The 25147-nt window shown below is 52.7% G+C and overlaps 1 protein-coding gene across 1 annotated transcript; it reads right to left on the bottom strand.

Moving 5' to 3' along the window:
- Positions 1-22825: 22825 nt before the first annotated feature.
- On the bottom strand, positions 22826-25055 carry C1QL2 (complement C1q like 2). The gene is made up of 2 exons (XM_034644133.1): positions 24171-25055; positions 22826-23559 (listed from the first exon to the last, which is right to left on the bottom strand). The coding sequence occupies exons 1-2, from the start codon at positions 24852-24854 to the stop codon at positions 23380-23382; spliced, it is 864 nt and encodes a 287-aa protein (XP_034500024.1). The 5' UTR covers positions 24855-25055; the 3' UTR covers positions 22826-23379.
- Positions 25056-25147: the final 92 nt, after the last annotated feature.

Below are 25147 nucleotides of genomic sequence, written 5' to 3'. Positions count from 1 at the left end.
ACCCAGGCTCCCCAGCTGCTATTCTGTTTTATACATGAGGAAATCGGGGCTCAATAACGTTTAGGGTCCTGCCCACACAGGATACTAGCTAGCATCCTGGTCACGCAGCCATCAGGAACAGGGACCTGAATTCCAACCAGCTCTGTGGGAGGCCAGAGCCCATTCTCTTTACAAAGATTATTCTGTGACCCTTAACTAGTAGCTGGTCAGCACACATAGCCTAGAAGACCAGGGCCACCCCCTCCCTCGGTGGATGGAACACAGCTGTCAATGGGATAATTAAAGGAACAAGAACAAAGTCCCAAATACTCCCCAAAGACCAGAGAATAATTGCTCACGAGCATGTGTGGAAAGTAGAGATACATACTTCAAAAAATATAATTTAAGAAAAAGCACACTGCAAAGCTCCGTACGACATAATCACGTTAAATATTAGTCATCCAGAGAAACACAGACCACGAAGCCACCTAAGAGACATCTACCTCTTTGTAGATGAGGAGATCGGGCTCAAAGAGGGCAATTGTTTAGTCCAAACCACACAGCAAGAGAGTTGCTGACCCAGCATTGGAGCCAGGCCTCCAGACTGCTTGGGGAGTTCTTGCACAATGCTAGACTGCCTGAGAGTGATCAGGGGGGCTCCCTTCTCCCTCACCCAGACCTCCCCTCATTAGCCCAAACTGGGAGTCCCCACTTGCCTAATAACATCATCTCATCTCTTTACATTTTGCTTAATCACCCTTGTGGTGTGGAGCGGGTGTCCAGCCGAGGCTTCTGATCTCAAAGATGGCTCCCAGAAAAGCTGACATGTTGAATTAATGTAAACTTTTTCAGATAATCTCTTAAAAAAAATATCCTGGTGATATGCTATTTATATGCTGTCATGAAACCCAGAACCATTTGGACATGTTTCTGTTCACTTTGACCTCCTCACAGTGAATTGCCCATCTTTGGGACAGGCACGGAACCCTGTGGTCCCAACTAGGTGCCTGTGGGATACTGGAAACAAATCCCTGTGGCCCCTCTGCCCACAGGAAGGCCGCCAGCCTGGGAAGACAGAGCCCACTTGGTGTGGGTGTTTGCGGGTTGGATGGGTGGAGGGTCCCAGGCCACCTCTGATCCCCAGCTGAAGCAGAGATCAGAATGAATAGTATCCTGGGTCTCCACTTTGGGTCTGGTCCTCTCCCTCTGGATCCAATCACAAGCATTGCCTCTAAACCCTGGAATCAGGCCTGGGAGAGAGTATAAGGAAATAGGGTGGATCCCTGGTGAGTCCTGGCTGGAAAGGGTGGACTGTCCCCCTTGGAACCTCTGAGACACAACCATCGACAAATGATTTTGAGCCTTTTGAGTCTTTTGATTTTGATCTTTGGTTACCTCCTTAACTGGAAGCCAGTTCCATTGCTTTTGTTCTATGATGTTCCATGAGAATGCAGCCACCATCACTGCCATCATCAGCATCTTCAGTGGTATCATGGTCTTAGGAGCTGCTGGGCCTGCCTGGCTCTGGCCCCGACCATACCTTCCTTGCTACATCGTGACCATCTCCCGTTACAGCTCAGCCTCCTCCCAGAGCTGTTGGAAGCTCATAGCACCATAATTCATGTCACTGATTATATTAGTCATCTCAGATTGCCAGAACAGAATTACCACAGACAAGGTGGCTCAAACAACAGAAATCCATCTCTCACAGTGTCAGAGGCTGGACGTCCCAGAAGAAGGTGTCAGCTAATCTTGTTCTGGCGAGGCCCCCTTTCCTGGCTTGCAGACAGCTGCCTCCTTGCTAAATCCTCACCTGGTGGAAAGCAAGAGAGCAAGCTGTCTTGTGTCTCTTCTTATAAGGACACTAATCCTATAGGATCTGGTCTGCACCCTGAGGGTCTCATTTAATCTTTATTACCTTCACATAAGGCCCTACTCCAATATAGTCACTGGGGATTAGGGCTTCAACTTATGAATTTCTAGGGGTCACAATTCAGTCCATAGCACTGATGAAAGAATCCTGGGGATTTCTCTGACACTTCAGTCTCTGGGAGGGCCAGCATCTTTCTCCAGAGGCAGCCAGTGGCCTCCTGAATTCTTCTTGATGGGGCCAGGTAGGACTACTAGTTCTCTAGCTAGGATTTGCCCAAAAGTGGTTGCTTCATGGCCAAAGATCACCCATGGTGGCCCAGACTGGCACCGCGAATTCCCTTCTCCCCCACCACCCTCCCTCCCAGCTTAGTCCCTAGGAAGGGAAACTGGAGACAAGCCAGAGTCCTTCACCAAGCACTCTTGCCTGGGTCAGCGCCCAGATCACAGCCCTCACCCCAGGTCCTGAGTCGTCCTCGCCTGCACTCCAAACACCAAATGACTGCTGAGTACCGGCTGTATAAGCAGGCCTGGCACGGGCTCCATGATTCCTGGTCCCTGGCCCTGGTTTGAGCTGATGCCCTCCCCATCTGAGCCTATCACTGGGGAAGTGGATGAGGAGAGGCAAATGCTTGGGGGCACACGTACCCCAGACACCCCCAGGTCTCGTCACCCCTCAGCCCCTGGATGGAGGCGATGGGCTGGTGAGTTCTTCCCTCCCTGAATAGCTCTAGTTCAGCACCTCGAGAGGGTCCACTTGTGCTGCTAATTTCTAACAAGGGCACTAATTTCTGACTGTTTGCTTGATGACTTTAATTGAAAAATAAAACCACTCAAAGCTAAGTAATTAAAATCTCCCTGCCCGGATTTACAGGATTAAGACTTAGAGGTGAAACGATTCCTCCTCCCTTTCTATCCCCGCCAAGTGTAGGCATTGGCCTTGGTCCCCTGCACAGTGGTACAAAGGTCCCACATGTGACCCCCAGATTCTCTCGCCCCTCCCTCTTCCTGTTCAGATCCCAGAAGCTCCACCCTGTGGGGGCACTCACTCATTCATTCACTCCCTCCTGAGCACCTCCTGTGAGATGCCAGGCCCCGAGGAAGCAGTGGTGAACCAGACAGGCATGGCCTGTGCCATTGAGGAGCTCCGGGTTCTGCTCTGTGACCACGCTGGCCAGAACCTCAGAAAGAATCCCAGGACCATGGCTGCCAGAGCCCCGTGGGCCCCTCCAGCTGACCTGGTTCAACTGCCATTTTACAGAGGCTGTGAGGACAAGTCTGCCCCCCACCCCCCCATGGCTAGAGACCCCCACCCGAGACTTGGACCAGAACCCTCTAGTCCCTCCTCCTCCCCACAGAGTTAATGACAGCACCAGGCCCCTCCTGCTGGCTAACCTGGGGCCTTTCCCTTTATCCCAGGGGACACCCCCCCCAACTCCCTGTCCCCACCCCCACCCAAGGCAGTTTTGCTGTGGCCCTAGCTGAAACTGTCAACATCCCCCACACAGCCAGGTTTAAGTTCCTCCAAGTCCCTGAGCTGGGAACCCACACTGGGTGACTCAAGGGTGGCAGACACAGCCCTGGAGGGGTTTCCTAACAGGAGCACCCGGGACCTGCCTCCTTGGTCTACCATCAGCTCCATCAGACCCTGGGACTCCAGTGTCTCCATGGAGTAGGAGAAACAAAGAAACGCATTTGAACTCCCACTCTGCCCTTGATAGCTTCGTGCGCTGTAAAATGAGATAATAGTTACCTTACCTGGTTGTGGTGGGCATTACATAACACAATCCACGTAAAGCACTCAGCACGGGGCCTGGTACATGCCACATGTTCAGATCACGTGGGTTCTTTTCTCTGCCCACCCCGTACATGGCCCACAGGCCTCACACAGACCTTGGCATACAGCAGGTGATCCGTGCTGGTGACTGAGTGGCCCAGCCCAGCTGGCTGGCGGAGGAGCACTCCACAGGCTTCAGACAGATGCTTCCTAAGAACACCGCCCTCGCTGACCTGTTCCCTGGGACTCTTCCTGCCTACCGGAGCCCCTAGGGCAGACAGGAGAGCATTGACTCCTCCCTGGGCCTCTGGCAGCCTGGTGGTCCCTGCATTCTCCTCTCCCATGCCCCGCCAGCTTTCAGGGCTCAGCTCTGCCCCTGCCCCTGCTCCCTCAGCTTTACATCATCAGGAGACTGCAGGACCTTTGCTCTTCTCCAGTGCAGGCCTGCCCCACATCCTGGGCCCTCATCCCTCCCCAGTGCTTCCGTAAACCCTTACCTGCATCCCTTCCCTGCCTCCCAGTCAAGGACCAGCCTCCCTCTAGCCCTGTGGCCAGAAGTAGGGTGAATATTATTTGTAAATCCAAAAGCCATCTCGAGGAAGTACAGTTCAGAAGCAGCAGGGCCCGGGGGCACCTGGGTGATTCAGTCGGTGAAGCATCCAGCTCTTAATCTCAGCCCTGGTCATGATCTCAGCGTCGTGGGATCAAGTCCCACGTCGGGCTCCGTTGGGCATGGAGTCTGCTTGACTCTCTCCCTCTGCTCCTCCCTGTCCCCTCTATCTCTAAAATAAATAAATAAAATCTTTGAGGAAGAAGCAGAGCCCATGAGGGCCCATGGCAGAGACCAGCGAAAGCCACTGCGGTTGAACACAGTGAGGCCTGAGCTGGTGTCCATATGGGCCCCAAGAATTTGCCTTCACGAAATAAGTGATGGGGGAAGGAGGAAGGATAGACAGGGAGAAGTGTCAGGGGGCCTCCCTGTGCCATGAGCCACACATGTGAGAAGGGAGAAACCAGAGGAAAAGAACATGGGAGCTACTGCAGACATCTGAGTGAGAGAAGACTGGAGGCCTGGAGGACGGTGATGTCTGTGGGGCTGGAGAGAGATAGGTCTGAGGAAGTCTGCAAGAAGGACCACAGAACTGAGGACGTAGGAGGTGACGGTGCTCAGCAGCAGTGGCCCAGCACTGGGGGAGGGGCAGGGGAAGTGGGCACCCGAGGGGTGGAGGTGGGAGCTGATTTGCAGGAAGAAGTAAGTAGTGCTGAACCCCCATACTTCCCCCAAAGCAACATATTTCCATAGTGTCCGAACATTTTCCTGAGAACATGTGGGACTTTCATGACCCAGGAAAAAAAATAACAAAAGCCATTTTCTAGTAAAGAAATAGATAAGGAACATCCTTGACCCTTATTGGCTTATATATATTATCTACAGAATGTCTAATACTTAGCAAAAATAAAATGTCCCTACGGGCTTAGGGAAGAAAAAGGCAAGATGAAAATGTGTTCAGACACATGTGTTTGTAAACACCTATAGGGATGGAAAGCAGAACTGGGGAGACTATCTCCTCCCCACAGTGGGTCCCCCAGTAGGGTCAGCAGACCTCAGGTGTCCACAGCTGCTCGGCTGCCCTGGATGGAAGCCATCGAGCCGTGCTCACAGAGCCTGAGTCACAAGTCCCAGCTGTGGCCAGCTGGACGTGAGCTGCACCAAAGTGGCCAGAGACACGGATGGAGTCATGACTTCATGCTGCTCCAACATCGGGGCTCCCCCTCCTGGAGAGCATGACCCACGGACCGTGTCCTGGAGCCACACCAGGAGCAGTGAGAGCAGGGATGGACCCCAGTCCTAGGGCTAGCAGAGAAGGCTTCCTGGAGGAGAGGACTCCCAGGCTGACTTGAGGGACAAGTGGAAGGTGACTGAATGAAGGGGAGGGGTGTTTTCCAGGCCACAGTGCCTGGATGGGGACAAGGGCATTGAGGAGCGAGAGTGTGTGGCAGGGGACTCAGGCAAACGCAAATGTCAGTGGTTTGGCTTGATTGCCATGTTGGGTGCCAAGATGGTTCGTTGTGAGGGGCACCTGGTTAAGCATCCGACTAGTGATTTCAACTCAGGTCATGAGCTCAGCGTCTGTGATCAAGGCCCATGTCAGGCTCTGTGCTGACTGTGGAGCCTGCTTAAGATTCTCTCTCCCTCTGCCCCTCCCCCTGCTCACACATTCTCTCTCTCTCTCAAAAAAAAAAAAACATATATATATGAAAAGGGTATGTGCACTAGTTTCCTATTGCTGCTGTAAGAACTTACCACACAATCAGTGGCTTAAAACAATAGATAATCACTCTCACCCAGTTTTGGAGGCCAGGTGTCTTGCCCAAGGAGGGGGAATGGCGGTGCTTACATCAAGGTGTTGGTGGGGCTGGTTTCCTCCGGCCACTTCAGGGAGTCTGCTCCCTGGTTCTCCCAGCTTCCAGTGGCCGTCTGCGTTCCTGGGCAGGTGGCTGCCTCCGTCCAGTCTCTGCCTCCATGATCCCCTGGACTTCTCCTCTGCCAAGTCACATCTCCCTCTGCCCCTCCCTTGTAAGAACACTTGTCATTACCCTGGACCCACCCAGACAGTCCAGGATCATCTCCCCATCTCTCGGTCCTTAACTTAATCCCATCTCCAAAGTCCCTTTTTAAAGTCACTTTCACAGGTTCGGGCTCTCCAAAGATCAGGATGTGGACAGCTTTCATGCATCATTCGGCCAACCATAGTGTGCCATTTTTCAGGGACCCATCGAGCGCCAGGTTCCTGCGGGATTCAACAATGAACAGGAAGAACAGTGCCAGCTCTCATGGAGTCCCGAAGCCGAGGCAGGGTCTTAGCTCAGCCTTGCGTGTAGGAATGCGGTATGTCCATGACACTCCTCTAGGCGTTTCCTTGGGCACCTGTTTCCGTGGCGAGCGGTTCCCCGGTGCAGGGGAGGAAGAGTAGTGTGTGAGTGTGAGTGAGGGACTGCGAGTAGGAGGACACATTCAGCTCACTTGGAGACCTGCGGGCATTGACATTGACCAGCCCGAAGAGACTTGGAGCTGGACCCAAGTGTGCTGGGGTTAACCCTCTAGTTGCCCCAGCGTGGGGCGTTTAGGGGTCCTGCGGAAGAGGCCAGAGCAGGTGGGGTGGCTTAGGGCAATGGATATCCACCAACCAGTATGAAAGTATCTACATATTTAAATACCTAAGTAAAAATGTAAATACCCTACCCCTCCAACGATGGCCTTCCCGGCATCTCCCGACTGGTTATCAGCTCTGCGTTGGGGGGATTCACATGTTTGCTTCACACTTGTTGGAACCGAGGTGGCAATTGAGCGGCTGATTGGAGCTGGGCAGGAGGCTGGGACCAGAGGTTTCTAGCACTGGGGGGAAGGGGGGGAAGCATGCACAGCAGAGAGGCTGGCATCCCACACCCGGCCCCCACCCCATAGCCCTCCTAATACCTGGAAGAGTGTGTCATTGAAACTGGTTTTTCTTAGGCATTGATGGAGTGTGAACAATTTCATTGCCTTCCTTTTCCCCCCCTTAACTTTCCCCTAAGCACTCTGTATTTTTCTTAAAAGCCCTTTTATTATAGAATAAAATGTACCTGTCATCTAACTGCATTTTGCCGGAGCCAGCTCTCAGGACTGCAGATCTGCCTACTCCTAAACCAGCCCCTTTGTCCCTCCACTGTGGGACAAAGGGGGCTGGAAGGGGGCCCAGACACTCTGGGGGGAGGGAGGTGGGAGAGGTTTCCAGTATCTCCCATTCAGCATAGAGCTGAAGATTCAGTGGGTGATAAAGATGCCGGGGTGGGGGTGGGGGGATAGGGATGGAAATTCCAGACTGAATTCCCCTGGAAAGAATGACAGATAGGTCGGGCTTTATGAGCTAAGCAAAACCACCCATTTTGGAAGTTTCCACCCACTTTGTTGCTCCGTAACCTGAGACTAAGAGCTATGGACGTGACCAAATCCTACAAAGTTTATAATGAAGGGTGATGTTCTGGACCATTTGAGGTACAACCTGGATGTCCTCTCCGCATTTGTTTGTACCTTGCATTCATTCTAGAATACATCTGAGCATGTGCGAGTCTGCCTGCCCTCCAGAGCCCCAGCTCACACATGTCCTTTGTCCCTTCCTTTACTCTCGGCTCTGGCCGCCCTGAAGAGAGCCCCAGAGTGTTGATGATCTGTGAGTAGAGCTCCTAGGTACGTTGATATGGCCTTTGTCGCACTTGGCACGGGGTGAGGGCCTGCAAGCCTGTGTCGCCAGCACATGGTGAACCAGCTCCTATGGAGAGAGGTCATCTTAGATCCTGGGACAGGGCCCTGCATCCAGGGGGCACTCCGCATATATTCACTCAACAAGCATTTATCAAGCGCCTCTTCGCCATAAGACAGGAGATAAAAAGCAGAAGCAATGCAGTAAGTCCCTTCTGGAACATACTTTCTAGTGGTGGAGAAAGGCAGGGAAAAATGAAGAAGTGGCAGGTGTAGGGCTAAGTGCTTTTAAGAAAGCTACAGCCAGAGAGGGGACAGGTGGGGAGGTCCAGGAAGGCCTCTCTGAGGAGGTGGCATTTCAGTGGACACCTGAACGAAGTAAGGGAAGGAACTACGATAATACCCGGGGGGAACAGTATTCCAGACAGAGGAGCAGCAAGGCAAAGGCCATGAGCCAGAGAGTGGTTGGCCCACTACAGAGAATTGGGGAGGCCAGCCTGCCCTGGCCAGAGGGCTGAATGAGGACGGGAGGCCACAGGGGGGCAGTGCCGGATAGCAGCGATGACCCCGTGACTGAATGAAGGAAGGAAGGGGGGACTCAGGAGAAGGGAATCTAAATTCAGGCCATGGGTTACCTACGTGATGGGGAGCACGTCATGCTAACTCTCTGTCTCCCATCCCCCACATATAAGAAAAAAAAAATCATGGGAACCCAACTCATTGCAATGAGAATTACACTCCCAAAAGAGCCAGGACTAGGGATTAAGAGAACGTGGTCTGGAGTCACAATGCTGCCGTTTTCTAGCTGAGTGAACTTAGACAGATCATTTCACCTCTCTGAGCCTCGGTCTCCTCATCCGTAAAATGGGAACCATGGTGCCTGCCCTGCCAACTCAGAGGGTTGTAGTCTGTAGTCAAACGTCATCTCCGTGTGGGAATGGTTTGTACGCCACAGCTGTCAGGCAAATAGAGGGGTTTGCTGAACACCTTTGGGCGGGTGAAACCTGACGTTCCCACCCCATCACTCTCCCCTCGGCTCTTTCTGGGACGCTCTTCCTCCGCCATCCTCACCCTCAGGGCTCTCTAGCTCCTGTTTTTCTTCAGCCTCTGTATCCAGCTCAGAGTACCCCACTTGCCCTACAGAAAATGGGATGCCCTGTCCTTGGGGGAAAAAGGAACCATCTTGCTCTCCTCCATCTACACCGTGTCCTGAAAGATTTCTCAACACAGACATCACACCCCATCTAAGCCCTGCTTCCAAGCCTGCCTGGTTCCCAAACATCTCAGCTCCATCATGAGATGTCACTCAGGCCTCTTGCTAGTCTTTGGGTACGCAGAACCAGTTTTAATTTCTCTAGACAGTGTATATCATTTTCTTTGCCTGGGATGTCTTCTCCCGTGCTGCCAACTCTTACCCAAAATGCCTGGAGAACTCCTATGCATCCTGCAAAACCCATAGAGATGTCTCTTTGAAGGTAAGCCTCCTGGAACCTCTTCTTTCTTTCACAGATGTCAGCCCTTCCTTCTGTTGTGCTCCTCTAGACCTTGGCCACGTTTCTCTCATTGTCCTTATATCATGATGCCCTTTGACGTGCCTGTCCTGCCCCTACACCTGACCATGCGTGAGCTCCATGGAGACAGCATCCGGGGCATCCCTGCTTGCCTCAGCACCTGTTACTGGACTTGACACATAGTAGATGGTCATGAAACTTTGATTGAGAAGACATGAAATGCACCCATGGGCTTCATCTGGGGGAGACAGCCCCCTGCCCTGAAACTCAAAGCAATTTAGAGTGATCTCCCCCAAACTGTACAGGTATGCCCTGGGTGGTCTTTTCCTTCCTGCCCTATGTGGCAGCTCCAAAGTGAGGGGAAGCCCAGTCACCTACATTTTGAATTTAGTGAATATTACGAATGACCACATTAGTGAGACAGGCATTTTAGAGGCACTAGTATTGACCCAGGTGAGAAAGGCTCTAAATTTAGTGCCCAAAACCTGGAGGCTGGTGAATTTGTAGCCTCACAAATGACCCACGTTGAGTAGGAGGCTGAATTCGATTTGCATGTCAGAGGAATGTTATCTGGTACCTGATGTAAGACTAATTTTATTATTAAATTATCAACACTGATTTACTGAGAAATACGGTACTGCCGGGAGCTATTTTTAACCTCCCGCCTCAGTCCCGCTCAGCAAACAAATCATCCTTTGAAGGACACTGCATTTGCAAAAGTGAATTAGGTGAATAAATATCCATCTATTCATGAAGTTTCTTTATTGAGAAATAAATAAATAACGGCCCTTGAATGCCTTTATTGTCCCCCTGGCAGGTTTCCACCAGGATGACAGGCGCTGCTGAGCGCAGCAGGGGGGACCGAAGGGGCCACCATGGGAGGGCTGGTCTAGTGGGACAGTGGGTATTAGAGGCACCAGCCTGGGGCCCGTGAGCTCTGTGAGGCTCGAGGACTTGGCCATGCCCTTCCACCCCGGGGCCGCGGAGCAGAGGCAGTCCCAGTCCAGCCTCAGTGCCTTGAGCATCCCCTCGCTAGCCAGGAAGGATGCAGGCTGGGGCTCTGAGACCAGCCCGTGCCACTTACTGTCTCTGGAACCTTGGGGCAAGTTACTTAGCCTTTCTGTGCCTCAGTTTCCTCGTGTGGAAAATGGGGATCATTCCTACCTCCTTATTGGGTGGTTGAGGAGATTAAATGAAGTCACAGGTGCAAAGAGCTTAGAAGAGGGCCTGGTGCCTAGCAAGAGCCCAGGAAACTGCCCTTACTGGTACAGTCACCATCGTTGCTAGGACAGGGAGAAAAGCAGAGACACAAGAATCCCTCACAGGGGAGTCCCATGATGTTTTAGAGGAGGCCTTGGAGTTGGATCTGGATTCCAGCTCCAGCTCCACCTCCCCCCACCACCACTGTCACCCTGGGTGGGTAAGCTGCTTGCCCTTTCTGTTCCTCGGATTCCAAATCCACAAGAGCATCATCAGACCACCTATGGGGGGGGGGATGACATCAGAAATAGAAAGTATCCAACATGGTATGGGGCCCGGAGGAAGTGCTCAGTAAACAATGGATGGTTAGTAACAGGATTAATGCAGTCAATCATCCCATTCCTGAATTCTCAGGGCTCCGTTCTTCCTCTTCTTGCCCTCCCCTATCCACAGCCTGGTACTCATCTGGGATAAAATGAGAATCAAGAATCCACCCTGAAGGAAAAAGACACGCTCAATGTCTTGAACTGATGGCACCTTTATTTAAAATTTTGATATTTTGTTTACCGTGGGTTGCAATGATTTTGAGATTTTAAATATTGCATTAAAAGTATTTATCTGATGGGGCGCCTGGGTGGCACAGCGGTTAAGCGTCTGCCTTCAGCTCAGGGCGTGATCCCGGCGTTATGGGTTCGAGCCCCCACATCAGGTTCCTCTGCTGTGAGCCTGCTTCTTCCTCTCCCACTCCCCCTTTGTGTTCCCTCTCTCGCTGGCTGTCTCTATCTCTGTCAAATAAATAAATAAAATCTTTAAAAAAAAATTTAAAAGTATTTATCTGAATTACTGAGGTTTCCCGGCGCCCCCTTACATTTGTGGCTCGCCCTAGACCCTTGGCCTGCACAGAGGCAAGAAAGAGCGTGTGGGTACGGTGGATGGGGACAGGTGGGCCGCAAGGTGGCAGGGCTGGATCGCGCTCCTCCAGCCCACCAGCTTTGGGACCTGGAGGTTGCCCTGTAAATGCCAGAAGACATGGGAGGTTTACCAAACAAGGAGCTGAGCGTGACTGACGGCCATTTGACCATGCTTGGACTCCCTTTGCCCCATCTCCTGGAGTGGGAATAATGGAGAATTAATTAGGAAAACCCGGCTGGGCCCCCGGCCCCCAGCAGCCTCCAGCAAACAGTCATGAGCTGGTGTCAGCTCACACAGTGAGAACGATGATTTGCTCTTTAAGGGCGGGAGCTACAGGGTCCCTAACTTGGCAGCCCCATTATTCCAGTAATAGAAAAGAGGCGGCTAGCAGCAGGCAGGGGGACTTGGTTAGCCAGCTGCCCAAAACACACATGTTAGAGAGAGGCTTTTATGCTTCTCAGTCCTGGAGCCCAGCTGTGAAAGTGCCTCCTTCGGGGCCCCTGCCTCGTGTGCAGCAGGCGAGGTGATGGGCTGGCTTCTTTATCTCCTCAAGAAGCCCCCTCTTTAATCAGTAACTTAACAGCAGGGGCAGAATAAGACAGAGTCCTAAGTTTCTCCTTCAGCAGCCAGACGTCCCAACACAGTCCTGACCATAGTGTAGGACTCGTGACATGCTTCTCCAGAAATGGGGGGCACCTGCAGACTACGGGCATCCACAGCCCACTCGGCAAAGGGGGCCAGCTAAGCCAAGGGGACATTCTTCAATGCCAGTTGCTTGGAAGTAGACCCATCAGAGGCTGTCGTGCTTCCTGCTGGTCTGGCTCACTGATGGATGAGCTGGGTAAGGGCTCTACCCCCATCTCTCTCAGTAAGGAACCATTTAAAGGAAGTGAGAGAAGAGTGGGTGGAGGCTTCGGGAAGCTCTGCCATCTGACCGGGAGTTGTTTTGGATAGAGATCATCTCACCTACACGGGGCCTAGCACACAGGTATGCATTGAATATAGGAATGATGGGTGGATGGATGATGGATAGATAGATGGATGGGGTGGATAGATAGGTGTATAGATGGATGAATGAATGGATAGATGGATAGATGACTGGATGGATGGATGACCTAGCAGTTACACCCAGAAAGTTATGTGAGGTTTGGGGTAAATGAAAGTGATCTGCCCTAAATAGCCTGGAATAGGGGTGGGAATCTACCTTTTTACTGCCTCGCCCCTCGGGATTACCACATCCGGACCTCTCACTTTGAGCCAAAAAAGCTCTTTGAATCCAACAAGGACTGACTGGGGGGCCATTTCTGGTACAACTGTTTACCAGCTGTGTGGCCTTGGATCAATCACTTCGTTTATCTTAACCTATCTTCATTACCATATCTTATCTTTTACTGGTCAATGGAAATGTAAGAGCTGGCCCACCCAGCGCCCAGGGTCATTACAGAGAGAAAATGGGAAGGAGCTTTCTGTAATCTCACCACGCTGGGTAAGAAACAATAGATGAGAGAGCTGCCAGTGGGCTTCAGAGAGTAAGTAAAATACAAGTGTTAATTTGCCGCTGGGTCATGCCCGCGTATCTCTAACGTCTCTGTAACGGCGTTTCTGTTTCCGTTTCTTCCGGGACATTGGGATTTTGGGTCCCCTACGCACTTCCAGCCCCTGCTCTGGGATACTGCTCCTCCAAACCTCCTCCATCATGCAGTCCTCAGGCTTGGACCCCACCCCCAAATATAAACTCCAAACACACTTCCAAGAGAGGCAGCCACAGCTTTTACTCTGTATGTTGGGGGCAAGGGGAATGAACCAATGGCATACAACTCTTTCATCTTTCCAATGCGGGGGAAGAAGGGCCCAATAAATGAGGCGTTCTGGGCCAGATACAGCACCATTGCAATTGATGCTGTTGCCCCCCCATATACACAAGCACCCACATACACACACACCCATCCCACACACAAGCATCCTGGCCACATAAACTTGCAACACACTATCCCCCAACACACACACATAAATCACAACTACTTCAACACGTACACATTCCATATGCGCATGCGCGTGCCATGGGCCGAACGGTTCCACGAGACCCCTCCCAGAGGCAAGCCCCACTTCCATATCTTTGCCCATGCTGCTGGCTTCGCATCAGAATAGCACCTCAAGCTCTCTCCAATCCCCAACTCAGTATGGCCTTCCAAGAGATGGAGATTCCATACCTCTTTGTTTCTCCTCTCTTGGCCCCACTCTGGACTCAGTGACTCCCTCCTCGTTGAGCTCTCCTCCCTGCTCCAGGTGACAGGTTCCCTGCCCTGGGCCCTGCTCTTGTTCCTTTCCTCCCCTGAGAGTCTCTGCAGGACTGGGTCTCAGGACATTTTGGACCCCAGAGCCTACCACAGAGCTCAATGTAGATAAATCTATAAATCTTCAGAGAATGAATACATAACCAGCAAATCTTCAGTGTGAGTCTTTTCTGCTCAAACCCATTGCAGCCTCATAAGGATGATGACTATTATTTAGATGGCAAACCCCAACTCAGAGGTCACCACCTCCAGGAAGCCCTCCTGATCACTCCAGCCCTTCCCAGGCCCTTTCACTTCCAGATAGAAATCCCCTGTACCTAGAGCAGCCATCTGAGCAGCCCTTCCCCATGTGGGCATGGTCTTCACCACACACCTCAGCACCTCTGTGGGGCGGAGGAGGGGCTCTGTTGCTAGAGAGATCTGGGCTTGAACTCAGACTCCATGACTTTTTAGCTGTGGGTCTGCGTTACAGGTAAGCTAAGTTCTCTAGTCTTAGTACCCTCAGCTGTGAGATGAAGAGAATAACACCCATCTTGCAGGGCGGCGGCAGAGTTTTACATGAGGTCACATTAGTCACTGGTACCTCCTAGAGGGTACTGGACAATGGAGGAAGTACTATTGCTGTTATCATTGGCAATTATTATTCCTGTCACCAGCCAGATTGAAAGAGGGTAGCAACCAGGTCCCCTGCCACAGTGCTGGGCACACAGGGAAAACCGATTGGGCAGATTTTGAATGGAACAGGTGGCAAAACTGGTTTTCAAAGTCTGGAGGCCAGCAGACTTCTCCCATGGGACTTCTCCCTTCGGACTCTGTGCCCTCCAGCAGGGTCTGGGTCTCCGGGGCGCGCATCCTGGAGTTGGGGAAAGAAAGAAGAAACCAGCCTTTCCAAGACTTGTAAGATGCATATCGATTTCATGGAGTCAAGGCAAGCCTTGAAGGAGTCCAAGGCCTGGGCTGGATGCACTCAACGTACACTCTTGAATGGGCTGTGATGAGCCTCCCCCCACCCAGCCCTGGGAGCCTTCACTGGGATTAGTGGGTGTTCTTCCTATGCATGGCAAGAGGCCCTGAGCCACTGGGCTGTGCTCGTCAATTGGAAATCAGGCTGTGATAGAACTGGGCGGTCAAGGGGAGTTTGCATATTCATGTAGCAGGGCCTTGAGATTTAGTCATGGCCCCAGGCCCACTTATGCAGGGGCTTATGAGCCTGGGAGTCAGAAAGGGAGCCCCACCAGGATCTGCACAGGATCATAGCGTACATAACCAATATATAGGGACCGGGCCAGGCACCATTTACCATGTGGTTCATCCTTTCTGGGAGGCCAAGACGTGAACAGTGGAAAAGGCACTGGTCTGAATTCTGGCTTTGACATTGCAACCGTTGAAAACGGCCTCTCACCTCCTCATCTGTGAAATGGGTGCAATTATCTTTACTGCACAAGCTTACTGAAAGTATTGCAGATGCGTTTGGGAAATGCCCATGGTGGCCCCTAAGATGTAAATATCAGCCGTTGACACTGAAATCCTGCCCCTTCTCACTCCAAGCAGCCTTGATTTGGCGTTTCCTGAAATGTGTCAGCTCAGGACAGAGGAGAACAGTCCTTAACAGCTCCTACCCTCTCCATGTCTCAGGCACTTAACTCTGTGCCTCATACTATGTTATAACATCTCATTCACTCCTCTCAACCATCCATGTGGTAAGAGCATTGGCCCCATTTTACAGATGGGAAAAGTGAGGCTTAGCCAGTTAAATATCTGTCAAAGTATAGCAGAGGCAGTTTATGGTGCAGGTGAATTGGAATCCAAGTTCAAAGATTGTTGCTGAGTTCCACTGAATATCAGTAGCTTAGAAAAGTGGCCAGTGGTACAGGTAGAAAAGTGACTTTTTCAAAACACATGTTGGAATGCAGATAATAACTAACTGTTATGGAGCACTTCCCATTAACACAGGCGACATCCATTAGCTCGTTTGTTCCGCCATTAGCCTTCTGAAACAGGTGGCATTTTATGGAAGATGAAACCATAGCCCAGAGAGGTTATACGCAAGCCTCAGATTACCAATGGGCCAGTATGAGAGACAGGGCATTGGATTATAAATTGCAGAGCCTTTGAATCAGACAGACCTGAGCTTCGAATTCCATGCATGGCCTTGCTGTGTGATCCTGAGAAAATCACCAGCCCTCTCTGTGCCTCGGTTTCGCCCCTCTCCCAGAGCTGTGGGGAGAACTTTTGAGCTCTTTCACTTGTTGAGCCTCACCTTCTTCCTTATCTAGATTAAGCAAGATAACACAGAAAAAATGGCTCAGAGCTCAATAAAAAAAAAAAAGTAAAAAAGAAACAAACAGTTAAAACTACTTTTTTTTTTTTCCTTTCCACAGACTCTATATCCATGACCTGGTTGCTTTTAAAGGGTTGAGCTATTTTAGTGCTCACAGTTGCTGCCCACTGCTCTGGCTGGTTCCAGAGCACACGTCAGATGCCCAGTGCGGCCTGGCATCCCTCTGCCAGGGTCAGTCTCTTCGGCTGGCCTGGCGTCACCATGCATCACAGGACAATGCCCCATCTGCCCTGTCTCCTTCCCCCACCCTGGGTGCAGGGAATAAGGGAGAGGCCGCAGCACCCAGGCCTGGACATGGGAACTGTAAGGGAGGAAAGGGAAAGTGAAGGGGGCCATTCTCCAAACCTCAGGCGTGGGGACACAGCTGAGTAGCCAAATGGGTGTCGAGTGCCTGCCTGCTTCTCACTCACAAAACTGCACTCAGAAACTGCAAAAAAGCTACATCCCCCTGGAATAAGAGATGTCCTTTACTAATTCCCCCAAAAGCCCATGTGGGCAAGAAGACACACACTATTAAAAAATCACAGCTCTGCCGAACAGCGGCCCACGAGTCAAAACCAGGAGCGGCCTTCTCTCTAGGAAAACACTCCAGCACCATCAGGGCCCCGGGTTCCAGGAACCCTGCCTCCAGGAACCTTCTCCCTCCCTCCCGTACATTGCATCTTGAACAAGTTGCCAAAGTGGGAACAACACAGGCGGCAGCCAAGGACCATCTTAACTGGAGGCCAGGATGACTGGTGCTGGGCATCTCCCCGCACCACCCCTGCTCACACACAGCCCGGAGTCCCCCTCCTTACCCCTGTGCCAGCAGGAGCCAACCAGGGCTGGCTGGAGCCCATCTCTTTCCTCCATTCACCCAGTCCCAGGGGAGATCAAGGGCCAGGAGGTAGACCGCTAGAACGGGAGGCGAAGGGCTTGAATAATCTACAAACTGGATAAAGACATCGTTTATACTGCTTCAGACACGAGGTGGGATTTTCCCACGGGAGGGTAGAGCCCGGAAGAGCAATCCAGTTAGCAGAGGCTGTTCCTCCACCCAAGCAGGAATGCCAGGAATGGCTGATGGGTCTGGTGGAGGCAGATTTGTTTTCGCAGCCCGAGTTCATTGTCTGTGGGAAAAAGGCACGCACCTTGGTCAAAAGAGAAAAGGCGCACACACTGCCCGCCACCCCCCCCCAGCTGCTCCAGAGTGATCATTAAGGGAAAGAGCAGGTGCAGAACAGTGTTTAGAGTTCCATATTCTTCAGGAACAAAACCACACATATGTGCATTTGCAAAGTCGGGAAGAATACAAATCGAGCTGTTAGCAGAAATTACCTCTGGGGAAGGAGATGGCCTCAGGAAAGGGGGAATTTTTACTTTCTGTCTCCTATTTCTCTATACCGTGTACATTCTTTGCAAGCGCATCTTACATCAACAATTTCTCAAATGGTGTTTTTCATTTGGAGAGAATAGAAGAATCCTGACAGAAAAGCACCCAGCGACGGACGCCAGTGGAAGCCAGGCTGCTGCCCCAGCAGTCCCAGAAGGCTTATCTTAGGGAGGGAACTTAAATCAGCCCAGAAGCCACAGTGTGGCAGTGGTCATCAATTCACGTCAACTGGAAGGTTCTGCTGATTTCCACAGGTGTCACCGTGGCCTTGAACGTTGCAGTCAGTGCTCCTTTGCAGTCTTTCCCATTCATCCAAACCCTAGAAACCCAGAGCCTGTGAGTGGAGGCCGATGGGGACCAATTGGTCAAGAGTAGTATCCAGCTTGCTGGGAAAATACCCTCGATCCCACTATAAAGTCAGACACCCCAGTGGAAGTTTTTCCAAAATCTACCCTCTGGGGATCCCCCAGGATTCCCCCATCCATCCATGCATGCATGCATGCTCATCCATCCATCTTGCAAATTTTTACAGAACGCCTACTGTGTACTGAGCACCATTCTAAATACTGGAGAGAGGGGGGAGGTTCAGTGGCGACCCACACAGATGCTGGCTCTACCCTTGCAAAGCCTGCAGTCCATGGGGAAGACAGACAACCAAACATGTGATCACAGCAGAGTGGCCAGCACCAGGGTGGGGGAGGTCAGGGTTTTGTGGACCTTCAGGCAAGGGGAGGAGAGGAAGCCCTCGGGCACAGGGTAAGGTGGGGGGAGGGGCGGCCAGCGGATGTGACCAGCTGGCTGAGCCCTGAAGGAATAAGGAGGGGTGGAAGCCAACCCAGGGGGAACAGTGAGAAGGGAGAGAATGAGAAGTTCTGGAAACAAGCTGATGGCAATTCCAGGGGAGAGCGGACACACAGGGAGACTCCCCGGAAACGCTGTGACGCAGCACCCCCCTCAGAGTGTTTGATGGGGAGGCTTGTTTTTATCAAAGCGCCCAGAATGTGTTTGTCTGTAAGATCTCACTTCCTTGCCCTGCCCCATATTCCCCAAAGAGTTTGGGCCTTGGGGTCAAACAGAATTTAGTGGCAGTCCTGGCCTTTCCCTTAGGCAACTCTCAAAACAAAAACAAAAACAAACAAACAAAATAAAACCTCTGTGAGCCTCGGTTTCCCCATCTGTAAAGTGGGGCTGATGGCAATACTTGCTTCACAGGGACCTTGTGAGGAAACACCCGGGCCCTAGCACCGATTCCTGGCACATCATAAGGTGTGTAAATGAAAACTGTCATTCTGCCTGGATTGGCCACGATTTGGTTAGTATCAAAGCTCAATGACGGGCACAGGAGAGCTCATTGGACTATTCTGTTTTCTTCTGAATATTTTTGAGATTATTGTGGTAAAATGTATTTTTAAAAACTACTGCTCGAATTATTTCTGCAATTGCTGCTATGATCCATGCTCCTCTGGGGAGTGTTCCCGTTCATTGAACGGAATCAGAATATGACGATTACAGGAGACCAGAACCTCCCTCCAAAATTCTTCACGCCCTTCTGCCAAGTTCATTCTCCCCAGTATTCAAAGGGGCCTGAGAGAGACCCTGCTACCCCCGCCCATCCTGATCCCATGGCTTTGTTCGGATGCCAATATCAGAGCTTCAAAACGGGTGTAAAAAGGAAATATTGAAACTTGAGTTTTATTTATTTTTTATCTAAAAAAAAAAGAAAAATCAAGCATTCCTAGTACTTAAAATATGGATTGAAACTGTGCACACAAAGAATTAAAGTGCCCAGCCTCACTTGTGACACATAAAAGAACATATTTTCTTGCCTAAGATTCTGGGAAAACGGCGGCTCGAAGGGAAACACATGGATTAACCTGTGTTTCTTTTTGTTCCAGTGAGAGGAGACCTTTCTCCAAACTTGGTTAGCCAGCTGGAAGAAAGTTACTGACTTGAATGTGGAGATCCGTTGAAGCATATGAATACAAAAAGATAGAAATTTTTTTAAAGTATGGATTGACAGTAGGATGTGTAAATTATTCATAAGTCAAACACATAGATTGGGTGTGAGTGCTCAAAAAATGTTTGTCCAATAGGACTGCATGATCAGTGAAGTCTGGAGGAACTGGTCTCCGTAACATGGCCCCTCCACGGTGTCCTCAGAGCTCCATGCAGAGGGGGACCTAGATGCTTTTGTCTCGGGGGCCCAAGAGAGCCAGCTGCTCACACAGATAGGAGGAAAATGTAGGAGACGCAACATCTATCCAAATTTCCAGGGCTGGGTGTGTATCTCACGCACTCAGGCAGTCCTGCAAATAATTCATCACATAGATGTAAACTCTGGGAATAAAGACAGGGGTCTCTCGCCAATCAGGGGCAGTCATGCTCACTGTCCCTGCAAGGTGCCTCCCTCCCCACCACCAAAAGGGAGAAGGGAGAGCTATTCTAAGAGAAGATGGTGAGGAGACCCCAAGGAGAAGGGGTATAGGAGGATGCTGATGGACAGAGTTAGGTCCAAATGGAACATTTGGAGTTGGTGACCCAAGGCTTCTACTGGACCATCAACACTGACCCCAAGGCCAGGACATTCAGCCGATCCTCAGGAGTGGGAACCTCTGTTTGGGGTGCTCTCTGTGGGCAGCTTGGGCCAAAGAAGCCAGGCTGGTTCTTCTTGCCTGACCCTTTTGGAGGGCGCTGAGACTCCTACATCAGAGGATGTAAGAAAGGGTAGAAGCGTGTCCCACCCATTTGATCTCTTCTCAAAGGCCTGTGAACTCCAGGGTACAGATGTACACGGTCTGTGCATTCGGGCCGAGGCTCATCTAGAGGTCAAGTCCTGGTTCAGCCTTTTAGCTTTGTGAACTCGGGCAAGTCACTGGACCTCTTGGAGCCCTCATTTCCCCCACCTCCCAAATGAAAAGAATAAAAACTTTCCTATTTCCTGCGAGATGCCAGTATACCATTCCCATCCTAAGAACACAGTTAGAAAATGGACCCAAGAACAATTAGGAAATTAATACAATACTTTCTAAGTATGATTGGTAATAATTCTCAACTCAACTAGAGACGAGAAGGGTAAGGGTCTGGGGCAAATGGTTTCTTGCATTCCACAAGCACCCCAAAACGGATAGTACACCAAGGTGGCAGTGGGGGGAAGCCTGGTGTCCCCATCCCTCCCTGCCCCCATCTCAGGGAGTCCTCCAGAGATCATGGGATCATGGACTTCAATGAGTCCAGAGGGGTCCGGCCTGGGACATGGAGAGGGTGCGGACACAGAGAGAGGTTGTCCTGGGCGGGTGAGCTCCTGCCTCCAGCCTGCCACCTCATCAATCTATCATCCTCTTAGCAACTGACACCTGGCAGCTCCTCCTGGCTGCCCAGGCATTAGAATTGCAACAAGCCCAGTTGCATCAGGGAATACAGATGGAGGAAACTCAGATTCAAATTTGTCTAAGTATCGTGAATAGCCAGACCCGGGCAAGGCATGTCTGCTGCCCTGCCACCAAAGGGGAGTGGTGGGGTTTTGTTAGAAGTACAAATTACTTCTTAATGCAGAGGATAAAGCTGGGCTCGGGCACCTCCTTAGAAATTCCTCCCGCTCCCAGGAAAGCCACGGCTGCATGTCAATTTTAATTTTTGAAATTTAAACCGAGGGCTTTGTGTCTAAGCTCCATCTCATCGGAGGAAGGGGAGGAATAAGTCAAAAAGGATTAGGGGCCCGCTGGGGATTGCAGATCCATAGCAATTAGACTTCATTTGGGTCTCAGACATTTGGTTTTAATCGCATTTCTGGATGATACAATCGACAAGGCATCAGAAATTGATATGGATGCAACTGTAGATGGGCCCTACTATGCCCTCCCCAGTTCCTGGGCTCAGCTGGGCTTGGGCTTCACAATCAGGGCAGTGGGGCGGGGTGGGGAACTGGGGTTCCGTTTGGGTCTGGAACTGGAGAGATGGTGGTGTGTGTGTGTGTGTGTGTGTGTATTTGTTTCTCCCCATCTCTCTTGGAGCACTTTATCCCTGGACTCAAAACAGATGTAATCACCACTAATATTCAACTGAATGACAATAAACCGTTATTCAAATAAAATAAGAGCATAAAGAGGAATAGGGACAGTGACAGGACTCAGGGCAGGGGTGTAACTGTCTCTCAGATGGGACTCAACGGCTTTCAGCATCCTTCAAGAATTAAAGTCCAGCACAATGCGATTTGGGGGCAGACATCCAGCATTGAACACAGTCACACACCACATGGACATGGACCTACGAATGTGTGTGTGTGCACGAGTGTCACTTGGATTGAGATGACAGCTGTAACATTATATCTATATGAGGCATGCGTGTGTGCACACGTATTTCCATCTTTTCTCAGGTACATGCACTCTGGAGTCGCCTCTGAGCACACACTCACATTTCTCCTCAAACAACTGGTCAAAACGAGCTCAGTACGTAGAACAGGTTGCAAGCTGGTTATTTTGTAGATAACTTACTGTTTATTGGAACTCAGTGATTTAAAAATGAAACAAAAAAGCAAAAAGAAAAAAACCAAAGCCACGTGGGGGTTTTCCGAACTCCTGAGTGTGGAATGGTGAAAGGAAGTAAAGAAGGGAGACCAAATAAGGACATAGGGGTTCAGAGCGGGTGCCCCACACCACCGTGCAAATGGAAGGGAAGGTTCCAGAAAAAGGATGTCCCTCCCTGAAGTGTCTATCTCACCACACGGTTCTGAATGAATTCAGGGAACTGACGGTCCACAGAACTGTCTCTGTTTACCAGCTCTTTTGAGAGATGTGAGTCTAGTTGGTGTGTGAGCAAATGGACCTGTGCTGAGTATAGTACGTGCCTGAGTGGGTGGATTTCCACGGAGGACTTCTGCACTTCCTTTTAGGAGCAAACGTCCCAGAGATCACCTGCTGGCAGGTGCCTCATTCATGCCTCCCATTCGCAGATGACCGATGCAGATGCCTTCTCTTCCCCTCCCTTCTCCAGAAACTCTTGCCCTTTGACCTCCTCCCACAAGTCTGTTCTCTCCAGGGGCTTCTAACTCCCCCCCCACCCTCCTCTGGGCTCTTACAGTTCAGGGCTGCAGCCCAGGGGAGCACACCCCCAAAGGGAGGGAGGCTGCCACCCCATCTCCCCGCGTCTCTTCACCCACCCCAGGTGGCAGGGCCAAGGCAGCGGCTGGCAAGCAGGAGATGAAGCTACTCAGGGCCCAGTTAAGGTCTTTACGCCAAGGTGGATATCTGAAGGCCCCTCATCCTGGGGACACACAGAGAGAGTCGGAGCCCATGGTCTAAAAACATAATTTAATGTGTCAAGGTGGGTCTGACTCAGGAGTGCGGTGGAGAGGTGCATTTTCCATTTGCGGGGGTTCTGCCGCGGGTGGTTTTTGGCTGATGGACAGGGAAATTTGCACAGGTATTTTGGGTCACAAAGGAGGATAGCCCCCAGGGAGTTCCTGCTCACTTTGGCCTACCTCGCTGGCCAGGGCTGAGAGCCCTCCGTCTCAGGGCACTCGGAGAAGGAGGGGGACTGGAAGGGCAGGCCTCCGCCAGGCCTGTCCAGTCCAATCAGGTTTGCAAAGTCTCAACGGAGCTGCCTCCGCCTCCGGGGATCGGGTTCAGGCTCACCTCACCACTTGGGCATTCCCTTCTCCCTCCCCAGGTTGGGGACCCGGACCGGGAGGACAGCCCAGAGCCGGGCATGGTGAGTTGCAGACACACTGAGGTCGGAGCGGGGCAGGGAGGACAGCAGGGACGTGTCTTTTCCGTAGATGTCAGGAAGTGTCATGAAGGGAGAGTGGTCCTCTCCAGCCAGGAACATCAGCTCTCCGCCGCGGGCACAGGGCGGCCTGAAGCCACTCAGCCCCGCGCTCCTTGCGCTCCTAATCCGGGTACAGAAGAAAACCCGAGAACGTGCTGTATTTGTTGTTGTTGCCTCCGTGCGCCTTTCCGCCGTCCAGCTTCACGTACACCTCGTCCCCTGAATCGAGGTGCAGCACTACGCTGTTACTGGCGTAGTCGTAGTTCTGGTCCGCGTCCTGAGCGATGGCACTGGCCCGGACCTGGGGGCGAGCCGCCAGAGCGGGTGGACCAGGGCACCCCTGCCTGGGCCTTGCCCAACCCCCACATGGCGCCCCCCAACCGTCGCCGGCCTTCTGCCCGCGGCTCCAGGGTCCACGCTCCCACCCAGGCTTCTCTCTGTCTCCTCTCCCTCTCTCCAACTTGGCCAGCTCCTTTCCGGTCCCCTCCTCTCGGCAGCCGACAAGTCAAGTCCCGGAAGAAAGGACAGCGGGGAAGGGGGAGAACCAGGGGACCAGGCGGAGAAGAAAGAAGACTGGAGGGCAAAGGGGCGACGGGAGCGCAAAGGGAGAACTAAAGAAGAATGAGGTTTCCGAGGTGCCCGCGGGGCTGCTGTCGGGGACGCTAGTAGCTGGAAAGTGCAGGTGGCGGGGTCTCTGGGCGCTCGGGGCACAGCCTGCCTCACCGCACGGGGTCAAACGCCACCAGGGCGCACCCGGAAGCTGGATGCGGCGGCGCGCTCCCTCCCGGGGCTCGCCCGGGCACTCGCGAGTGGGGAGAAAGGAGTCTGGTTTCCCAGGCGGTTTGGGGCGCGGGGTGGGGAGGAGAGGCTGCGGGGATTCGCGGGGGCCGGCGGCGGTGAAGGGTGACTGACCTGCCCGTTCTTGCAGAGGTCCGCCCACATGCTGGTGCCGTCGCCGCCACGCATGAGGATGTGGTAGGTGAAGAAGTAGATGCCGCGCACCTGGCAGCTGAACTTGCCGGTAGTGGGGTCGTAGTGATTGCCGAGATTGGTGACCACGTCGTCGAACTTGAGCACCTCGTAGCCTTCATGAGGGCTCTTAAGACCCACGTAGAAGGCGATCTTGGGGCCGCTGAAGGCGGCACTCAGCGCGCCGGTCACTTCGCCTTCGGAGTCGCCGCCGCCCCCGGTTCCGCCACCTACCACCCCAACTCCGCCTGTCGCGCCCGCTGTCAGCTGCAGGCCAGGCAGCCCGGGCCGCCCCGAATCTCCCTTCTCCCCCGGGGGACCCCTGGGTCCAGGCGGGCCCGGCTCTCCAGGGGGCCCCCGCGGCCCCGGCTTGCCGGGTCGCCCCGGGTCGCCCTTGGGTCCCTGGATGAAAGGAGGCGGAGGGTTGGCGCTCAGGTCCTGCATGACTTCCAGGGCGGCCGTGCTGGGTCCCGGCGGCGGCGCCTTGGCGCCAGCGGGCCCCCCGCCGGGTGCGGCGCTGTACGGGTCGCAGATCATGCGGCAGGTGCCCATCATCTCGTAATGCGCCGCGCCGGGGGGCGCCGCCTGCAGCAGCAACGGCACGGCGATAAGCAGCCCCAGCGCCATGGCCAGGAGCACGCCGACGGCCGCCAGGCAGGCGCGCCGCCGCCGCTGCCACAGCCGGGAGGCGACCGCCACCAGCTCCTCCTTGCCTCCCGGGGAGGTAATGGTGGGGCGGCGCGGGCGGCCCCGCTCCCCGCGCTCGGGGGCCGACTCCGCGGATCCCGGCCGCGTCCCCGACGTGGCGACCCCCTGCTCCGGGAGCCGGACCACTTCTAGCGAGAGGCGCCTCTGCCCAGGTGCCGGTGCCAGCCGCGCTGGGGCTGCTCGGGGAAGCCGCGGAGCCCGGCGCGCATGGG

Source organism: Ailuropoda melanoleuca, chromosome 2, assembly GCF_002007445.2.
Source record: "Ailuropoda melanoleuca isolate Jingjing chromosome 2, ASM200744v2, whole genome shotgun sequence".
NCBI lineage: Eukaryota > Metazoa > Chordata > Mammalia > Carnivora > Ursidae > Ailuropoda > Ailuropoda melanoleuca.
This window is presented reverse-complemented; position numbering and strand designations above follow the sequence as displayed.